Source organism: Halichoerus grypus, chromosome 6 (assembly GCF_964656455.1).
Source record: "Halichoerus grypus chromosome 6, mHalGry1.hap1.1, whole genome shotgun sequence".
Classification (NCBI taxonomy): Eukaryota; Metazoa; Chordata; class Mammalia; order Carnivora; family Phocidae; genus Halichoerus; species Halichoerus grypus.
Genome location: NC_135717.1, coordinates 40452482 through 40471632, shown reverse-complemented (window position 1 = coordinate 40471632; position 19151 = coordinate 40452482). Strand labels below are relative to the sequence as shown.

The 19151-nt window shown below is 52.2% G+C and overlaps 1 protein-coding gene across 4 annotated transcripts in view; it reads right to left on the bottom strand.

Moving 5' to 3' along the window:
• Positions 1-19151, bottom strand: part of AXIN1 (axin 1) — a 58517-nt gene that overhangs the window by 20363 nt on the left and 19003 nt on the right. For all 4 annotated transcript variants that reach the window (XM_078075041.1, XM_078075042.1, XM_036083507.2 and 1 more), the window contains one exon: positions 578-718. In XM_078075041.1, coding sequence (XP_077931167.1) covers positions 578-718 — 141 coding nt within the window. The remainder of the gene's footprint in view (positions 1-577; positions 719-19151) is intronic.

Below are 19151 nucleotides of genomic sequence, written 5' to 3'. Positions count from 1 at the left end.
ATCAAACTTCTGGTGCATTTGGGTCCCAAAAAGCCACCTGCCAAAAAGCAAAGCCAAGTGTCAGAAAGTAAGTACTTTCCCACAAAGGGAAGGCCTCCCTGGAGAGGACAATGGAAGAATAAGGTCCACTGTGACCCCTGAGGGACGCTGAGGTTCCAGGGGGCTCTGGACGGTCGCCGAGGCCTCTCGGACACGAGCAGCCCCAGCGGCTATCCCTGAGTCCTCCAGGCACCGGGGCCGGCACAGAACCAGCCGTACCAGCTCCCATCCGGCTCCTGTCATCCCATGGCCTACGCAGAGTATGTGATAGAGACTAGATCTGGAACAATGACAGCAGGGCCCTGACAAAGAGGGACCCCTGCACAGCAAGCATTCTTGGCGCCACCACCCGCCCCCCAACGGTTTTCCCTCTTTCAAAGGTCCCAGGAGAGAAGCCTATGGCAAAGTCAGGATGTGTCATGATACTTCGGGCAGTGCAGCCTGTCTGTGCGTCAGCTGGGGGGCTGCACAACGTTTCCTAGGAAGACAGGCCCCTGCTGGGACCGGCACAGGATGCGGCCGAGGGGCGGGCACTCACACGCTGCTGTCGGTGAGGGACAGGCTGTCAGCGTCGCTGGACAGGCTCTGCTGCTCACTGTCGTTGGCGCTGGTGGCCGGGGCGAGAGCGTAGCCAGAGCTGACATAGTAGGGGTTGACGGGCTCCCGCCAGGACCCACACCTGTGAACAGAGAGCAGAGGTCAGCAGTGGCCCAACAACATGTGGCACTCACCCCCTTCCCCGAGTCACCTGGACGCCCTGGCTCCGGAACCGCACACGCAAACCCTCCAGAGGAGACGGCACAAGGGGGCCGGTGTCCGTCCTGCCTCCGCCCACTGCTCTTCCCAGACGTCTCTCCAGACCTTCCCTGTGCATTTACACAGATGCCTCGGTGAGCACACAGACCGTCATCTGGATGTGCGTTTTTACGCACCCAACTAAAACAGGACCCTCGTGCACACGTCTGAGAACCGTCACAGGACGGGACGTGCGAGACAGGAGGGAAGGGACACCTCACGCTGCCTTCTCATCACTTCCTTCACCTTCAGGGCAGATTCGCCAGAACATGCTGCTGGGTTTCAGTCTGCATCTCCCCGAGAGGTGACAGGGCAGCCGTTCACACATCATTTACACCCTGTTCTCTGTCCGTTACCTGCTCACACCTTTCGTCCATTTTCCACCGGGATGTTCAGGAATCTCCCAAAGCCTTTAAATATTCTTACTACTAACTTCCAGTTACACATGCGAAAAATACTTTCTCCCTAAATGTCACTTTTCTAACTTTGTTTAGATTGATTTTGGTCACACAAAGGTTTTCATTTCTATGAAATCAGACTTACCAATCTTTTCCTTCATATATTTTTTGTATCTTAGTAGGCAGGCCTTCCTCATTCCAACATTAAAAATATATTCTTTTATTTTTCCTCAAATGCTCCAATAGTTCCTTTCTTTTTAAAGTTCGAACTTTACCTAAAATGCTGGGTATATAATCTACCTCATTCCCTTCCATCAAAATGGAGAGCCGGTTGTTAGCACCAAATACTGAATAATCCACCTTATTCTGAGTAACTTTCAACGCCAGTCCTCGTCATCCCTCCATGGGCCTCTTCCTGGAGGCTGCGCTCTTCTCCTGTCTAGGCGCCTCCCCCACCCCCCACAGCCATGTCACCGCAGCGCAATCCGACCCCTCCTCCTCCCCCAAACTCTGTCCTCCTAAAGCGACACACAGATCCTAGGCCAAGTGACAAACGACAGCAAGGTTCTCTGACGGCTCCAGCACGACGGGGGCCCGTCGAGCCCTCCTGGTGGCTGGGGTACCCATGTCGAGCGCTCAGTGATTTGTACACAAGGCCCGGGACGCAGTCCCACCTTGGGCTCCAGCCTCACTTCTGGTAACAGGACCGAACGCTTGTCACCCGCGTGAACAACAACCTGTACCGAGTGCCGGGGGAACCTGGGATGAATCGGTGCAATCCTCAGACCCCAGAAGGAGTGACAACCATCACCGATCGACAGAACTTTCTGCAAGCCCCAATCCTAACCATGCACACACTCAGTGGAAAAGACGCTTGACAAGACCCGGGACCAGGTACCTCAGTATCCTGAGCACCCATCACGCAGGATGTGCAGGACTGGGCTGGGCCAGGCACCGTGGCTGGAAGAGAGGCCCGACCGAGTGGGGCCAACTCTCCCGGGCGGTCTTGGCATCCACTGCCTCAGGAGGAGCAGTACCTGAGGCCACGAAAGCCAGAGGAGTACCAGGTGATCCTCCCACTGCAGCCAGGAGGCCACACGGGTGGCCAGCGACACAGCCACATAACTTACCCACCAGCTCCACGTCCCCGCACCAGAGAGGAGTAAGTCACTGCCGTACAGCACATCCGCTCTTCTGACCCACCCGCCGCAGACTGACCCCTCCTCGGAGGCCGCGAACCGGTTCCAGCCGAAGACGGCCGAGCTAGGGCAGCGCCCGTTCTTCGGAACGGGGTCCGCCCAGAGGCTTGCAGGAAGGGATGGGGACACGGACAGCAACACAGACAGCCTGTCCCTGGCCCTGTCTGTTTATACCTCCTCATCTAGAGTATATCTGATGTGAAGCAGACAAAATGATGGGAGCCTGCAACATCATAAAATTTTTTTATTTTTACTTTATTTTTTCAAGTAAGCTCTAGGCCCAACATGGGGCTTGAACTCACGACCTGGAGATCAAGAGTCGCACACTCTACCAACTGAGCCAGCCAGGCACCCCTATCATAAAACATTATTTTTAAATGACACTGTTATTCCTCTTCTATACTTAAAAAAATAAAACCACCAATATTGTCACCACTATAACCACTACTGAAATTCTGATCCCAGGCTAAGTGCTAAATAAACTGTTTTGTCGTTTCCCTGTTTCATTTAAAGAATATTAAACTTTGGTAACTTTCTGTAAATACCCATTTGGTCAAATGAGAAAAAAACCTTCAAATTAAAGGGAAAAAGGTAGCCTGGCACGGAAGGCCCAGCCCACAGAGCATGCTGGGGAGCGCGGTGGCCCTGGAGCTCTGCTCCCTGCGGGCATTGGCCTCTGCCCTTCCCCCACGCGGCAGGACCCACGTCCAGCAGGACTGTCTGCTCCCTCCCCAGACAGGGCCCCAGCGTGCCTTTCACATGGACAAACAGTCCACCTTTTGGGCTCCCGGCTGGCTCAGTTGGTGGAGCATGTGACTCTTGATCTCGGCGTGGTGAGTTCAAACTCCACACTGGGTACAGAGATTACTTAAATAAACCAAACTTAAGAAAATAAAAAGTCCATCTTTAAGGCAAAAAGCAAGAAAAACACAATTTCTTAATTTTCTACAGCCTCTAGTATAGAGCAAACCCCACTATGTACATGAGCTCTAAGTTCAGATGACAAAGGGGAGAGAGAAGAAGAAGCCGGTTATCTGTTTACCTGGTTATCTGTTTACCTCTTTAACCTTCTAGACAGCAAAGCTGGCCCTTGGGACAAAGACTGAGTGCCCTGGGCCTTCGCTGCTGGCTGACACGACAAAGTTCTGGCCCGTGACCGGCGAGAGGAAATGCCAGTGGGGGAGACCGTGTCCCCACAAGACAGCCAGGCACCAGAGCACAGGCACGCACACGCGCGCGCACGCACGGGCACAGCCAACATAGCCAATTTTCCAGGTGCTGCCGGTAGAGAAACTTCCGACTTCTCCGTACCTTTCAAAGTTCTCAGAGTAAAACCTCGATGGGATGGACACGAACATGCCCAACCGCAAACATGCCCTGCCTCTGCGTTGCCTTTCTCTTTGGTTGCTGTTTGCAGAACGTTGGGTTTCCTTCTTTTGACGTTTAACTTGATATATTTTATTTTTACTCTTGTGTGTCTTCTGTAAAACCCAGTCTTTTTAAGATCCAGCTGGACAATTTTTTCTTCAAATTGCATCATCTGATCCTGCTGTGCTGGGTGTGATCACTGACAGAGAGGGGGTCGTCCACCGTCTCGTCACTAGCTTTCTGTTTGTCCTCCTGTTCCACATTCTTTAGTTCTTTCTTGCCTTCTTTTGAGATAATTTTTATTTTCCATCTCCTCTCTCTAACAAAATAACCCTTTTACGATGCTTTCAGTGGTTCCCGTGAAGATCACAGCAGGTGCCCTGACGTATCAAAGTCCCTCCTCCCCGGCAACACAAGGTCAGAATTAATTCCATTCACTTCACTCGCACACTCACGTGCTGTCGGTCCCCTGTGTTTTAACTCTAAACGTCTTACACCCCACAGGACACTGTCAGTATGGTTTTGTCCCATGGATGGTCACCTAGAGTTACCCGCATATATGCATCAGGGAGTCTCCAGGTGACAGCTGGTTCTTTCTGCTTGAAGAACACTCTTAGCGGTCTCCTTCGGGAAGGGGCGGCTGCCGGCAGCTGGGGCTGTCTTCATCGCCTTCATTCTCCAGAGATGTTCTCTCTGGGTTGGAAACCTACTTCTATGGAACCCTTGTGCACGTCTGCTGGGAATGTAAAATGGGACAGCCGCTAAGGAACCAGACTCCAGTACAGCAGTTCCTAAACAACAGAACAGAATGACCGTATGATCCAGCAACTCGACTGCATGGTGTGTCTGCGGGAACGGAAAGCAAGGTCTGGAAGAGAGGCCTGTCCCCCTGGGCCCTGGGGAACGTGGCCTGCTCCACGGAAGGCGGCGAAGCACCTGCTTGCGCACCGCCCCACGGGCTCTAAGGCTGGCTGACGGCGACTTTCCCACTGCTAGTGCCCAGGGCCAGAGCACGTCCCAGTCCCCATCCCTCACAGGGCGCTGCGCCCTGACGCACCACGAACAAGGGCAGCAGGACCCCAACACGGACGCGACACCAGCTGCTAGCCCAAAGGACAAAGATCTGCTTCACTGTCCCAGCAGTCACGTTTAGAGCTCTTTTTCTTTTCTAAGACAGTCCTGTGTCTCCTGCCTCCTTTCACCTGGGCGGCTCCTCAGTCCTCACTCTCACCGACATGACGTTTCCAAGAGTCTAGGCCAGGTACTCTGCACAACAGTTCATGGTTTCCTCACTGTGACATTCACAGTGGGCATTTTTTGGCAGGAATGTCACAGAAATGATGCTCAGTCACCCCAAGAACACTGAGGTTGGTTGGTCCCAATAGTGGTAGCAAACCAAGTGCCCGCCAACTTTTTCCACTCTATTATTTTTCTTTTGTCATTAATAGGTAATTTGTGGGGCGACACTCTGAGATTACATGCAAATTCTGTTACCACGCGATGATTTTCTAACCCCTTCATTCGGTTGTATTTCCTCACTGGTATTCCACTGTAAGGAACACATTGGGGACGCCTGGGTGGCTCAGCCAGCGAAGCGTCTGCCTCCGGCTCGGGTCGTGGTCCCAGGGTCCTGGGATCGAGTCCCGCATTGGGCTCCCTGCTCAGTGGGGAGCTTGCTCCTCCCTCTCCCCTCTGTGCTCTCTCTCTCAAATAAATAAAATCTTTAAAAAAAAAAAAAAAGCAACATGTTCTCACCACCTGCCTTTAGTTACATGTGTGTAGACTCGGACTGTTACTCCATCCGGTGGATTACAATACACTACTTTCTTTTCTGCTCATACCTGGCACTGCCCATCAGCCTACGAACACTCCCTCGCTCTCTGGCACCCCCTGCCCCAGCCCTGAGAGTCTCACCAAGAAGGTGTCCATGAGCTACATTATCTGGATCCCTGTGGTTTTCTCTTTCTCATTTTTTTAAATCATGTTGTCTTACATCCCTGAGCACATGGTTACTTTTCATTCAGTATCTGGCTATTCTGGACAGAGGACCAGACACTGTGTGTGGAAATCCTTGTATCCGGGCAGCCCTAGGACGACACACTCTTCTCCAGAGCATATGCATTTGACATGGCAGGACGCTGGGGCACCAGGAACCCCGCCACCTTAACCCAGTGTCAGGAATGGAGAGCCGCTGCACTGGGCTGCAGACATGTGGAGGGCCTGTGTTCTTCCAGACTGCACCTCCTCAGAGGGTGGGGCACCTCCCTCCTGGGCAGGCCCTGGCAGCTGGAGTCCAAGAGCCGGCCATGCCTTCCAGCTCACCCACCTGGGTTCCCTTCTCCCTGAATGGGGCCACTCCTTCCTGCCTGGTTAGTTCTGCAAAGCCTTTTCTTTTTTTTAAAGATTTTATTTATTTGAAGGGGGGTGGAGAGAGCACATGCGCAAGCTGGGGGAGGGAGAGGGACAAGCAGACTCCACGCTGAGCGCAGGGCCCGACGTGGGGCTCAATCTCAGGACCCTGAGATCCCGACCTGATCCGAAACCAAGAGTTGGACGCTCAATTGACCAAGCCACACAAGCACCCCACCTTCAATCAGATTTGTTTTTTTAAAGCTTTTATTTATTTATTTGAGAGAGAGACACACAGTGAGAGAGGGAACACAAGCAGGGGGAGTGGGAGAGGGAGAAGCAGGCTTTCCACCGAGCAGGGAGCCTGATGCGGGGCTCGATTCCAGGACCCTGGGATCACGACCTGAGCCGAAGGCAGATGCTTAACGACTGAGCCCCCAGGCGCCCCTCAATCAGATTTTTTTTTAAATTCTCTCTCTCCCCACTCTCTGCTCCTCCCCGCTCTCCCTCTCTCTAAAAAAATAAAATAAAGTAAATAAAAATAAAAAATAGTTCTCAACATTTCTAGCTATTCTCAGCAGCAGGTTTGCCCTGAACCACCTGATTATCTGATACCAGAAGCATTGCTTCTCCACCTAGTGAGACCTCTTATCTCCTAGAAATCCTCCGGATGAAAGAGTCAACTAACTTGCACTCCACCCAGGCGAAATGTCGATTAGACCTCTCCATCTGCCCCACTACCTACAGCCTTAATCTGCGCGCTCGCCCCACAAGGACGCTCCTTTCAACCTCCTCAGTCAAGCATCCTTGAGTAAGAGTCTTGTGATTTTTTACTCAGCAATTCAGGCACCTACTGCATTATCCTTCACGTTCTGTCCCTGGTTGTTCTGACACAAAGATCATGCCTTCCAGGGCTTAGCAGTAATTCCACTTAGCATTCCAGAAAAGCGCTCAGGTTTCTGTCCTGCAGCAGCTTTGCACACTCAGGTTGACGAGCTGGCCCCACCGGCCTCTCGCATTCACGTCGGTCTGGAGGGAATGTCGGGGACCACACACCAACATCCCCACACTGTCTTTCCTAAACAATTCAGGTGGTCTCTGGTCAGCTGAGGTGACAGGTGGGCCTCATGGCTGACGGGTCAAGGAAGCCCCATGGGCTCCTTTCCTCTGGTCTGTTTATTTTCTGCATCTGAAATGAATCATTGTTAACATGCCTGCTCTGACCCCCCCACCCCAGCTCTGATTCCTTGGTTGTGTCCTCCGCAGTGCCTGGCACAGAGACAGTAAACCAGCCCCTTGTACCCGACCCCCACCTCCTGACCCTGACCTTGGCACTGTGCTCAGTGCCACAGATGCCATAAGCCCTGCCCCTGGCAAAGTCACTCCTATGTCCAGACTTGTCCCTTTGCAAGACCTACACCCTACTAGCTCAAGCCCTTGTATACTATGTACACAAGTGGATCAGGATAGGAGCTCTGTTGCCATAGAGACCATAGCAGGTGTCCTTAGTGAGCAGAGTCTCAAGTCTGCTGATGCCCTGGCCCTCTCCTTCTGGGCGATTCTAGGACCTCGCGGCAGCCTGGCAGCATGCAGCCGGCAAACTACTGCTGCACAGACCTGAATTCCCTGCGTGGATGTATTCTGAAGCCCGAAGACGACTGTGGTCACCTACGTATTTATCAGTTCTTATCTACCCACACTGACCACGAGCATGTCAGGCCGTCCCCCGTCGGCGTGGAGTCCCCTCTGGGATGGTGCACAGAGCCCCGCTCGCCATCTGCCCATCCCCGCAAACTGCCGGACCAATGGCTGCTCCTCGAAGGCCATTTCTTCCTGAGTCCACTGCACACCATCTGTGTGAAGGCTTCGGAGTCACCTCCTGTTCTTCTTGCTGCCCTGTAGAAACTTCCTTCTGGCTCATCCTCTAATGGACTCATCTGTTCAATCCATCCGTGGGATTTTTTATTTTGGCTGTTGTAGATCTTATTTCTTAAACCATCCTCTATGGTGGCCACTAGCTACATGTGCTATTTAAATGTCATCAAAATTACATGGATTAGAAGTGCAGTTCCTCAGGCACAGCGGCCGCGCTGCAGGGGCTCTTGCAGGGGTGCGACCGGGGCTGGGGAGCTGGGCAGCCAGCGTGGACCGGCACACGGCAAGGGCCCTGGAAGATCTCTCTGGCTGCCTGAGGTCACTACCTCACTGCTCCCTCTATTGTTGTCTGGAGAACCTGTCAGCGAGCCCTGAATGTCGCGCTGGAGAGAGCTTACATTTACAGGCTGTCCGACACCCCATGTCTGGAGCTTTGCCAAGGCTTACTCTGGCGTCTGCTTCCGGTGGCCCCTGCTCGCGTGTCTGGCCACCCATCGCTGCGGACTGGCCGCTGTTAGAACGTTTCCTGCGGGAGTCGCTGTGGGTTTGGATGAAGTGCCTTCTGCCAGACGCCAGAACCACCCGCACCCAATCTGAAGCTGTGCTCCTGGGGTGACTCTGGCTCTGGGTCCCTGCTTCCGGGTCACCGGGCCCAGTGCAGAAGCACCCCTGGTCCGAGGCTGGGAGTGTGCCCCCAGCCCTGGGAGCTGACAAAGGAAAGCCCCAAATTTCCCCAAATTTGACCTCGGAGTGAGAGATCCTCCCTTGTAGTTTGCTCATTGGATTTTCCTCTGTACGTTTAGTCTGGTCAGTTCTCGAACACATTTTTGATCCTAAGAAATGTTTACTTGTATAAAAGTGGAGAGAACAACGTATGAACGCAAGGCTCCAATCACTCACCTCCACGACGACCCCTTCACGGCCAGCCTGTCTCCCCTGGGCCTCGAACACCTCACCCACCCCTGCCGTCACTTAGAGGCAGACCCCAGGCATGTGGCGTGTACCTGGCCACCACAGCTGTTTCAGCAGAGGGCTGGTCAGGAGACCCCAGCCCCAAAAGCACCAAGTCCCGCCTTGGGTCAGGTAGGTAGGAAGAAGGGGCTGTGAGCACCTTCTCCCACGTGTCTTTCCTCAAACTCCTAAGGTATAAGGAAAGCCAGAAGACCTCATCATTGTGCAAATAGTGGCCAATGCTGGCTTCGTCCTCTGCGTGCCCTGCTCACATCAAGATGCCCACGTGAGGGCAGCTCCAGCTTGGACCTGGGTCCTGATTAGCGCTCTGCTCTGCCTAACCAGCATGTTCCTCCCCATTTTCTGCAGGACCTTCTGCTAGTCCTGTGGCCGTGCCGGAGGTCCTCGCCTGCAGAACCAGAGACAAGAGAAGCAGCATGCCTCTCAGGCCCACATGCACTGGCCGGCGGGAGCAAGTCAGGGCCTCACTCTAGACCACAGTGCTCCTGCAACAACTCCAGGAGAGGTGTGGGGATTTGGTTTCTGTTCTGCGTTTTTAAAAATTCTGTAGAAAACTAAAGAGTTACAGAATCTCTGGGAAGGAACAATAAAAACGAAGAGCAGGAAGGAGAGAGAGGAGTGAGCTTTCGTGCCCTGCTCCAACCCCTGGGCTCCCCTCTCCAGACAAGTGCACTCGTTGGTTCCCACAGTATATGACACGGTCGTCTGCTTACAGGTAAAATAGGTTACAACGGCGTGCTCGCCATACACAGCGGCTCAACATCCCCCTTCCCGAGATGAGGAGACGCAAGTTAGATACTTCTGGTGCCGGGGCCTGTCATACGCTGATGAAAACGCAGGCGGGAGGATGAGAAAGTCGGAAAGCAAAGCCCAGCCAGGCCCCTGACCTGGGACAACACCAGAGGGCCTCACCAAAGAGTTTGGGGAGAGGCTGATGCAGCCTCTCATATGAAGTAAAAGCAGGGGACAGAGTAAGGTGGGGTGGCCTGGCCTGGAAGAGACGGGAGACACAGGAGAGTGGGCCGCCAAAGCGGGCAGACCCGCGATTGGAGTCAGGGACAGTGTTCCCACTTTAAAGCGGTCATCTCTTGGGGGCGCCTGGGTGGCTCAGTGGGTTAAGCGACCGACTCTGGATGTCGGCTCAGGGCATGATCTCAAGACCCTGAGATCCAGCCCGGCGCCAAGCCCTGCATCGGGCTCTGTGCTCAGCAGGGAGTCTGCCTGAGACTCTCCCCCTCTGCCCCTCCCGCTTGTGTGCGTGAGATTGTCCCCCTCTGCCCCTCCCTCAGCCCCTCCTGCTTGTGTGCGCCCGTGTGTGCGCGAGATTCTCCCCCTCTGCCCCTTCCTCGGCCCCTCCTGCTTGTGCGCGCCCCTGTGTATGCGAGATTCTCCCCCTCTGCCCCTCCCGCTTGTCTGCGCGTGCGTGTGCAGGAGATTCTCCCCCTTGGCCCCCCCCCGCTTGTGTGTGCGATATTCTCCCCCTCTGCCCCTTCCTCGGTCCCCCCTGCTTGTGCGCACGCGTGTGTGCAGGAGATTCTCCCCTTCGGCCCCTCCTTCGGCCCCTCCCTCGGCCCCTCCTGCTTGTGCGTGCCCGTGTGTGCATGAGATTCTCCCCTTCGGCCCCTCCCTCGGCCCCTCCTGCTTGTGCGCGCCCGTGTGTGCACGAGAGTCTCCCCCTTGGCCCCTCCTGCTTGTGTGAGCGCGCATGTGATTCTCCCCTTCGGCCCCTCCCTCGGCCCCTCCCGCTTGTGCGCGTGTGTGCGCGAGAGTCTCACCCTCTGCCCCTCCCGCTTGTGTGTGCACAAGATTCTCCCCCTCTGCCCCTTCCTCAGCCCCTCCTGCTTGTGCGCACGCGTGAGCAAGATTCTCCCCCTTGGCCCCTCCTGCTTGTGCGCGCACGTGTGTGTGCGCGAGATTCTCCCCCTCGGCCCCTCCTGCTTGTGCGCACGCGTGCACGAGATTCTCCCCCACGGCCCCTCCCACTTGTGTGCGCGTGCATGTGCAGGAGATTCTCCCCCTTGGCCCACCCCAGCCCCCGCTTGTGTGCGCGCGCATGCGGCGCGCACGCGGCGCACACACTCACTCTCTCTCTCCAGAAAGAAAGAAAGAAAAGAAGGAAGCTGTCAGCTCTTATTATTAAATTGGAAAGCTGGCTGACAGGCAGGAAGGGCCAAGGAGGCGGCCTGGTGGTCAGCTTGTCCTTGCCTCGCTCTGACTAACCCTGCCCCCACCGAGGCTCCCCTGTCCTTGCTGGGCCGCTGGGCTGGGCTACTCAGTGACCTCAGGGAGGCCACCACACCGAAGTGGCCAGTGTCCCTCCACCCAGGCAGCTCACAGTGCAGACAGACCCTTGGGCCACTGCTCCGGGACAACCTCACCCCACCACCTGCTGCGGGACGGAGGTAAGCCGCCTCCCTCAGGCAGCTTCTGTGACTAAAGCGCGAGAACGGGAGCGGCGACAAGTACCTGCCGCGGCTCATTTCCTCCCCAGCGCGCTCGGCCCAGGACAGCCTTCAGGGTTGTGACACGTGACTCAAAGGTGCACGGACAGACAGTGCTGGGGCCTGGGGCCCACGGGACCCCAAGGCCACCCGCTCCCTCACCTCCGGGCGACTGTGCAGCAAGGACAGTCCCCACACAGATGGTCACTGGTGCTCGGGCCACGGTAAGAGCTACTCCGGTCACCGCTGGTCATCTGTGATACGGCCGGACTGACGCGCACAGTGCTCTCGGCCATCTCCTCCGCCCGTGGCAACACCGCTGTCTACAGCTGCGTGCACCTCTCTCCCCGCTGAGTGCCTCTCTCTGGTCCGAAATGCTCTCAGGCCTCCCCTGGGACTTTCTACTAAGAGTTAATGAAAATGGTCTCCACCCCTAAAAATACTTGATGAACGGCTATCTGCTTGCCGTCAGCAAACTGCAAAGGTGTGCACGCTCTGCTGAGTGGACTCGCACACCACATCAGTTAATTTGAAGCTTGCTTTCTTTATCTTACTCAGGACCCCAAGATGAAGAGTGGCACGCTCCACTGACTGAGCCAGCCGGGCGCCCCACATCAAGTAATTTTAACTAAACTAACCAAAAGGAACAAATGCCTGAAGTGATTTCTGCAAAGTGAGAAGACAGCCCCCAGGGCACCTGGTGGCTCAGCTGGGAGAACATGTGATTCTTCTTCTTCAGGTCTTGAGTTCAAGCTCCACACTGGGGCGAAGAGTTTACTTAAAAAGTAAACAAATAAAAATAAAATAGAAGTTTAGAAGTAGGTCAAGCTTCAAGCCATCCCACAACATCTCTTAAATACACCCGAAAGGGGCACCTGGGGGGCTCAGTCATTAAGCATCTGCCTTCAGGTCATGATCCCAGGGTCCTGGGATCGAGCCCCGCATCGGGCTCCCTGCTCAGCAGGAAGCCTGCTTCTCCCTCTCCCACTCCCCCTGCTTGTGTTCCCTCTCTCACTGTGTCTCTGTCAAATAAATAAATAAAATCTTAAAAAAAAAAATCTTACCCTGTGAGATTACAGAACCCTAAAGGATACATTAGCTCATGAAATAGACAAATTTAACTGACAGCTATTTTGACAAGACAAATAACAATTTATACTACAAAGAGCACCGCGTCAGTGTCACTCACTCACCTTCACAAAACCGAGGGGGAGGGGCGTCCTGAGCTCAGACGCTGCCATGCTGTCACCAGCGTGCACCCGAGGGCCAGCAGCCAGGCCAGGCAAGAACACCCATGACACATCACCAAGCAACCCCCTGCCCGTCCCAGAGCCTGGTCCTCACCGAGACCCGAAGGACAGTGGCTGTTGGCAGGAGCCCACACCTGTCATGGCTCTGCCCCAGCCCTTCTCCCCCAGTCCTAAAAGTCTAGTTCCCTTAGAGGAAGGCATGTAAACTGCTTTGTTAGAAACAGCTTTCCCGAAGTGCGACACACCACACCGCATATCGTTAACGCTCAGACCGTAATGACTTCTAGGATACATCCACACCCGCGAAACCGCTGCCACAAGCAAGACAGTAAATGCTTCTGTCACCCCAAAGTTCCCTTGTGCCCCCCACCTCCAATGTCACTAGCGACTAGGAGGCGTTTTCTAGAACTCTGCGTAAATGGGACCACACAGGGGGCCACGTGCGCCCTCTGTCTGGCTTCCTTCGCTGGGCACACCTGTTCTGACATCTGTGCAGGCTCTGCTCTCATCGGCAGTCCGTCCCTCCTCTGCGGGTGGCACCGCGGGCTACAGGCACCTCGGCCTGCTTCTCCAGCCGCCTGGCAACAGCCCCCTGGGTCGTGGAGGGTGCTGTTAACCTTGGCTGGGGGGTTAAATTTCTGCATTTTTGCAGAGATCATATAAGGTAGAGATTTTTATGGCTGACATTGGCCTGACTCTTGTCATTTTTAGTGTAAACTTCTTGATGTTATTTGTTTTATGGCTAATAATACCTATGTGTGAATGTGGGCACCATCCTCAAGCTCCTACAGTAACACAGGTCCCCCCCCCCAGGTGCACAACACGGCACAGCTGACAAAGACCGGCACCCCCCCACACACACACCTGCACTCTCCCAATGGGAGGGAGTATGGGTCTAGACCCAAATCTAGGGCCGGAGCTCTTTTCCACCAAGCGAGAACATCATCACCCACACCAGAGCGACATGGCCAGCCTTCAGATGGGGTTCTGCCCAGCATCCGGGTGTCACTCACAGGACCAGCCAGCCCCTAGGGAGAAGGAGAGCCGGCTTCCTAACAAAGCAATGTGCTCCAAGAGTTCTGTCTTCTTACAGAGCCTTCAACGCCATAAAGAAATGACCAAGACAAAGGCACCAGAAGGGTCGGGATGGACGTTTCCTCATTTCAAATTAACCTCTTTACAAAATGCAGAGCACCAGCCTCCCGAGAAGACATACTTCTGTGCTTCTCCAGCAGCAGACACAACTTCAGGCCATGGTGCCCACATTCACACGTAGGTATTATTACCCATAAAACAAATAACATCAAGAAGTTTACACTAAAAATGACAAAAGTCAGGGGCGCCTGGGTGGCTCAGTCGTTAAGCGTCTGCCTTCGGCTCAGGTCATGATCCCAGGGTTCTGGGATCGAGCCCCGCATCGGGCTCCCTGCTCGGCGGGAAGCCTGCTTCTCCCTCTCCCACTCCCCCTGCTTGTGTTCCCTCTCTCGCTGTGTCTCTCTCTGTCAAATAAATAAAATCTTTAAAAAAAATAAAAATAAATAAAAATGACAAAAGTCAGACCAATGTCAACCATAAAATATCTACCTTATGTGCTCTATGCAAAAGTGCAGAAATTTGGCCCCTACACAAACCCACAGCCAAGGTTAACAGCCCCCTCCACTGACTCCCCCACACGCCCCGACTTACACACCCATCGTGGGCTTAAGATGACAGACACTTGGGTCAGCATGGGGGCAGGACAAGTGTGGCCAGAGGCTGAACAGACAGCCTTCCGCCAACACAGAGACCACAGAGCACATGGGCCACCCCTGACAGAGCGCAGAGATAACTGCGGTGGGAGGAGATGGAAGCTGAATGAGTCACCTGGTGGCTCCAGGTGAGAGCTTCCTGCTCGGCCATCATGGTATCTGTGCAGGAGGTTGCCCATGGTTACACATTCCTGCAGGCACTTTATTTATTTATTTATTTTTTTTTTTTTTTTAAAGATTTTATTTATTTGACAGAGAGAGACACAGCGAGAGAGGGAACACAAGCAGGGGGAGTGGGAGAGGGAGAAGCAGGCTTCCCATGGAGCAGGGAGCCCGATGCGGGGCTCGATCCCAGGACCCTGGGATCATGACCTGAGCCGAAGGCAGACGCTTAACGACTGAGCCACCCAGGCGCCCCGGCACTTTATTTATTTTTATTCTACAGTTGGCGCACCCCACCCAACACAGGGTCTGGGTTGTGCAACGTATCAAAGGCCCTTTATGGTCAAAATCAAACAGTAAGATGGGAGGATGTGTGTTCTGTGAACAGGCACAGCACAGACTGAGCCAGGTGGCCACTGGGTGGCCACTCACACTTGCCCCCCATCGCCAGAGGCGGGCAGAAGAGAAGCCTAGCTCTAGAGTGGCCCCCGGGGCCAAATCCCACTTACCACCACTCACCAGCTACTGACCTTGCTCAAGCTGCCATTCGTCTCCTGCCAAGTGGAACGACAATGGTTCCAAGTGTCTAAGGAACGGCACACACAACATTTGCTGAGGATCAGCATAAGATGCAGAAAGCCCTCCATGTAGACCACGACGTGCTGTCCTGGCACCGTGTCCCTCACATCCAGAGAGAAGTCCTGGACGGGAAAGCCTCCAGGCAGCAGTTAAGACCCATCATTCCACCTAATTTTCCGTAAGAGTCAATACGAAGGTGAACAGACTCGAGGCTCTGGTCAGAAGCACGTGATACTCACGGGAGCCCAAGCCCTGGAGGACGGGTCCCCAGGACAGGAGGCAGGCTGGCAGGACCCCCTAGTACCGCTCCCTGTGCCACCCTTCTTACATGTAGCTGTGCTCCTGAAACCAGCAGCTCTTCCAAACAACCGTGGGAGACACACACGTGGGCCACATGGATCAGGACCCCGTCTTTGTGGGGGACATAAAGATCCGTTTATGCCAAGAGGACTCTAGAGGGATCTAGATAGAACAGTGCTATCTCTGAGCAGTGGGACATTACGTCAGTTTTGGCTCATCTGTATTTTCTTATTTTCCTGCACTAAACGTACTCTTATATGACTTTGACAATAACCTGTCTCGTGATTGATCTGTGCAGAACAGTTACTGAAATGTACAGAACAACATACGTGAAGAGGACTGAGAATCAGTAAGCACTGTACAGAAGTCACTCATGGAACTTCCTAGTGGGGCTCCGGCACGATGAGCTAATAACTAAACTAGACACGCTGCCAGTCTGCTCATCAGTGGGATTCTCTTCAGGGCCTGGACTTACAGAGATGTTTCACTTTTGATTTTCAGGTTCTCATGGATCAGATGAACAGGAAGGTTAGCAACGCCTGGGGGGCTCGTCTGTGAAGCATCTGCCTTCGGCTCAGGTCATGATCCCAGGGTCCTGGGATGGAGCCCCGCATCGGGCTCCCTGCTCCATGGGGAGCCTGCTTCTCCCTCTCCCTTCTGTTCTATCAAATAAGTTTTAAAAAATGGCAGATCACATGTCAGACTCATAATGTCTTTAACACAGGTCAGAATCAGTCCATAATCCGAAACAAGATGCAGAAGCTTACAAATGAAGATCCCACAAAGCTGGGAAGAAGACCTATTCTCAGCTTTGAAGCTACAAGACCAAAACAGTGACTTTGGAAAAATGTGGTTTATTAAAAATAATTTTTAGGGGCGCCTGGCTGGCTCAGTCATTAAGCGTCTGCCTTCAGCTCAGGTCGTGATCTCAGGGTCCTGTCAGTTGGTTAAGCGACTGCCTTCGGCTCAGGTCATGATCCTGGAGTCCCTGGATCGAGTCCCGCATCAGGCTCCCTGCTCAGCAGGGAGCCTGCTTCTCCCTCTGACCCCCTCTCATGTGCTCTCTCTCTCTCTCTCATTCTGTCTCAAATAAATAAAATCTTTAAAAAAAAAAAAAAATGTGGTTTATTAAAAATAATTTTTAGGGGCGCCGGCTGGCTCAGTCATTAAGCGTCTGCCTTCAGCTCAGGTCGTGATCTCAGGGTCCTGGGATCGAGTCCCACATAGGGCTCTCTGCTCAGTGGGAAGCCTGCTTCTTCCTCTGCCACTCCCCCTGCTTGTGCTCTCTCTGTCTCTCTCTCTGTCAAATAAATAAAAATCTTAAAAAAAAAAAAAAGTTTAAAAAAAAGTTACTGGATTTTTCTGCTTATGAGTTTTCTCTCACAATGTTTCAAAAGGATTTTCTCTTTAAAGGGTTTTACTTTATCCAAATGAACTTCACAGGACCACCTAATGAGAAAGCCAAACTACAAAGGATCCATGCAATGTGCTCATATGTAAAGAGAACGTATAATGACAACTGCGCGTGTGGGAACATGGCCAGGGACGCTCTTATTTGCCCATCTTTCTTCACCGTGGAAATGTTTTTATCTTTAAAGCATCTCCAACACAGTTCCATGTAGCGTCACAGAACTTTACATTCCAAAGCAAATGAAATTTCAAAGAACCAAGGTACAACTCTGATATTCCTTCAATCCTGTTCCCTCCATTGCTGGGATCTCCAACAAGGCATGTCTGCCACTGGCCTCACCCCAGCCCGACCTCTACTTTAGAACACAGCGCCAGGCCTAACCCTGCTATTTCCACACCAGCGAACTGCAGAGGTTGCCTTGAGGGCAAGTCCTGGCCCCAATGCTGGGAACTCCAGGTAAGGGGGAAGAGGGTTCCAGCACAGGCGCACCTACGGGCCTCTGCTTTCTGTCCCCCCAGCAAAAGTACCAGGGACACGGGCTCAAAATGTCTGCATACTTAGCTTGCTGATGAGAGCTGAATGCTAAACATCTTTGTGTTGGGGCATGCATACACGCCCCAACGCACAGGACACACAGAGCTGAGTCTACCTGGCATGTGTCTGCTGGGCAGCGTTGTATCTGCCAAGACCTTGAGTTTGTTCCTCAGCTAGTTATGTTCATCTTCTTCCCCAGCAGTGAACTTGGCCACCAATCCATCCAATCATCTTTGTCACATGGGGAATGGGGCATAAACTAAGATGGATAAAAGCTATGTAATTCAAAACACAAAGAAAATCCTAGAAATGCCTGCAGTAATTAGTAAAGTCATCTTTATAAGTGAAAAATGAATATATATGCAAAAGATCCAGAATTTATACTTAAATATAACATACTCTATGTGACTGACCTAATAATTTTAGGTCATATCCATTTCTCATAAGAAAATCCCTACTTTGGGGTGCCTGGGTGGCTCAGATGGTTAAGCATCTGCCTTCAGCTCAGGTCATGATCTGTAATTATGTTAAATATAAATAAACTATGCCAATTAAAAGGAGATAATCTGGATTTTTAAAAAACTAACCATGGCTTATAAAAGAAATAATTTAAATATAAGAATATAGAAAAGTTGAAAATAAAAGATTAGAAACCATATAAGTCACACAAATATTAACAAATCTGGGACAGCATTACCAATATCAAATTAGATTTTAAAGCAAGAAACATTTAAAAAAAAATTAAAAAAAAAAGCAAGAAACATTAGATATAATGAGAGATTTCATAATAATAAAAAGGTCAATCCATAAGGAATATATACTCTAAATTTGTATGCATTCAAACTACGGTTCAAAACACATAAAGCAAAATGTAACAGCAATAGTACACCTGAAACGAATATAACACTACATGTTAATCATACTTAAAAAAACTATAAATAAGAAATAGATATTAACATTCATACTGGGAGATTTTAGCCAATAAATTCAGCCTCAACATTCAGTAATAGTGGTGCTAAACATTTAAGTCATAGCTTGTTTCTGTACACTTTTTTTTTTTTAAGATTTTTTGTTTATTTTTTAACAGAGAGAGAGACAGCGAGAGAGGGAACACAAGCAGGGAGAGTGGGAGAGGGAGAAGCAGGTTTCCCGCCAAGCAGGGAGCCCGATGCGGGGCTCGATCCCAGGACCCTGGGATCGTGACCTGAGCCAAAGGCAGACGCTTAACGACTGAGCCACCCAGGCGCCCCTCCTGTACACTTAATAAATCAGAAAGAATGTCTTTATCTGATTTTTTAAAAAATTATCTACTTCTTTATCAAAAGTGAGAGGTCAAAAAAGGTAAAACCAATGCAGAGGTGGCTACTGGCTGTCACTATAAATTCAAGTAGCAGCTTCCTTAATAAAAGACAGGATCCCAAAAAGATGATGTGAGTGCCATGGCTCAAGTGCATAAAGCCATCAAACTCTAAGTCCTGCACATATTTTCTAATAGCTAGAATCATTTCAACTCAACACATATTTATCAAGAGCAGACCTGCAAACCACTATCTTAAGCCAAGAGATACAGATAAGACAAAGACACAGTCCCTTCTCAAAAGACTTTGAGTTGGGGCGCCTGGGTGGCTCAGTTGGTTAAGCGTCTGCCTTCGGCTCAGGTCATGATCCCAAGGTCCTGGCACTGAGCCCCGCATCGGGCTCCCTGCTCAGCGGGGAGCCTGCTTCTCCCTC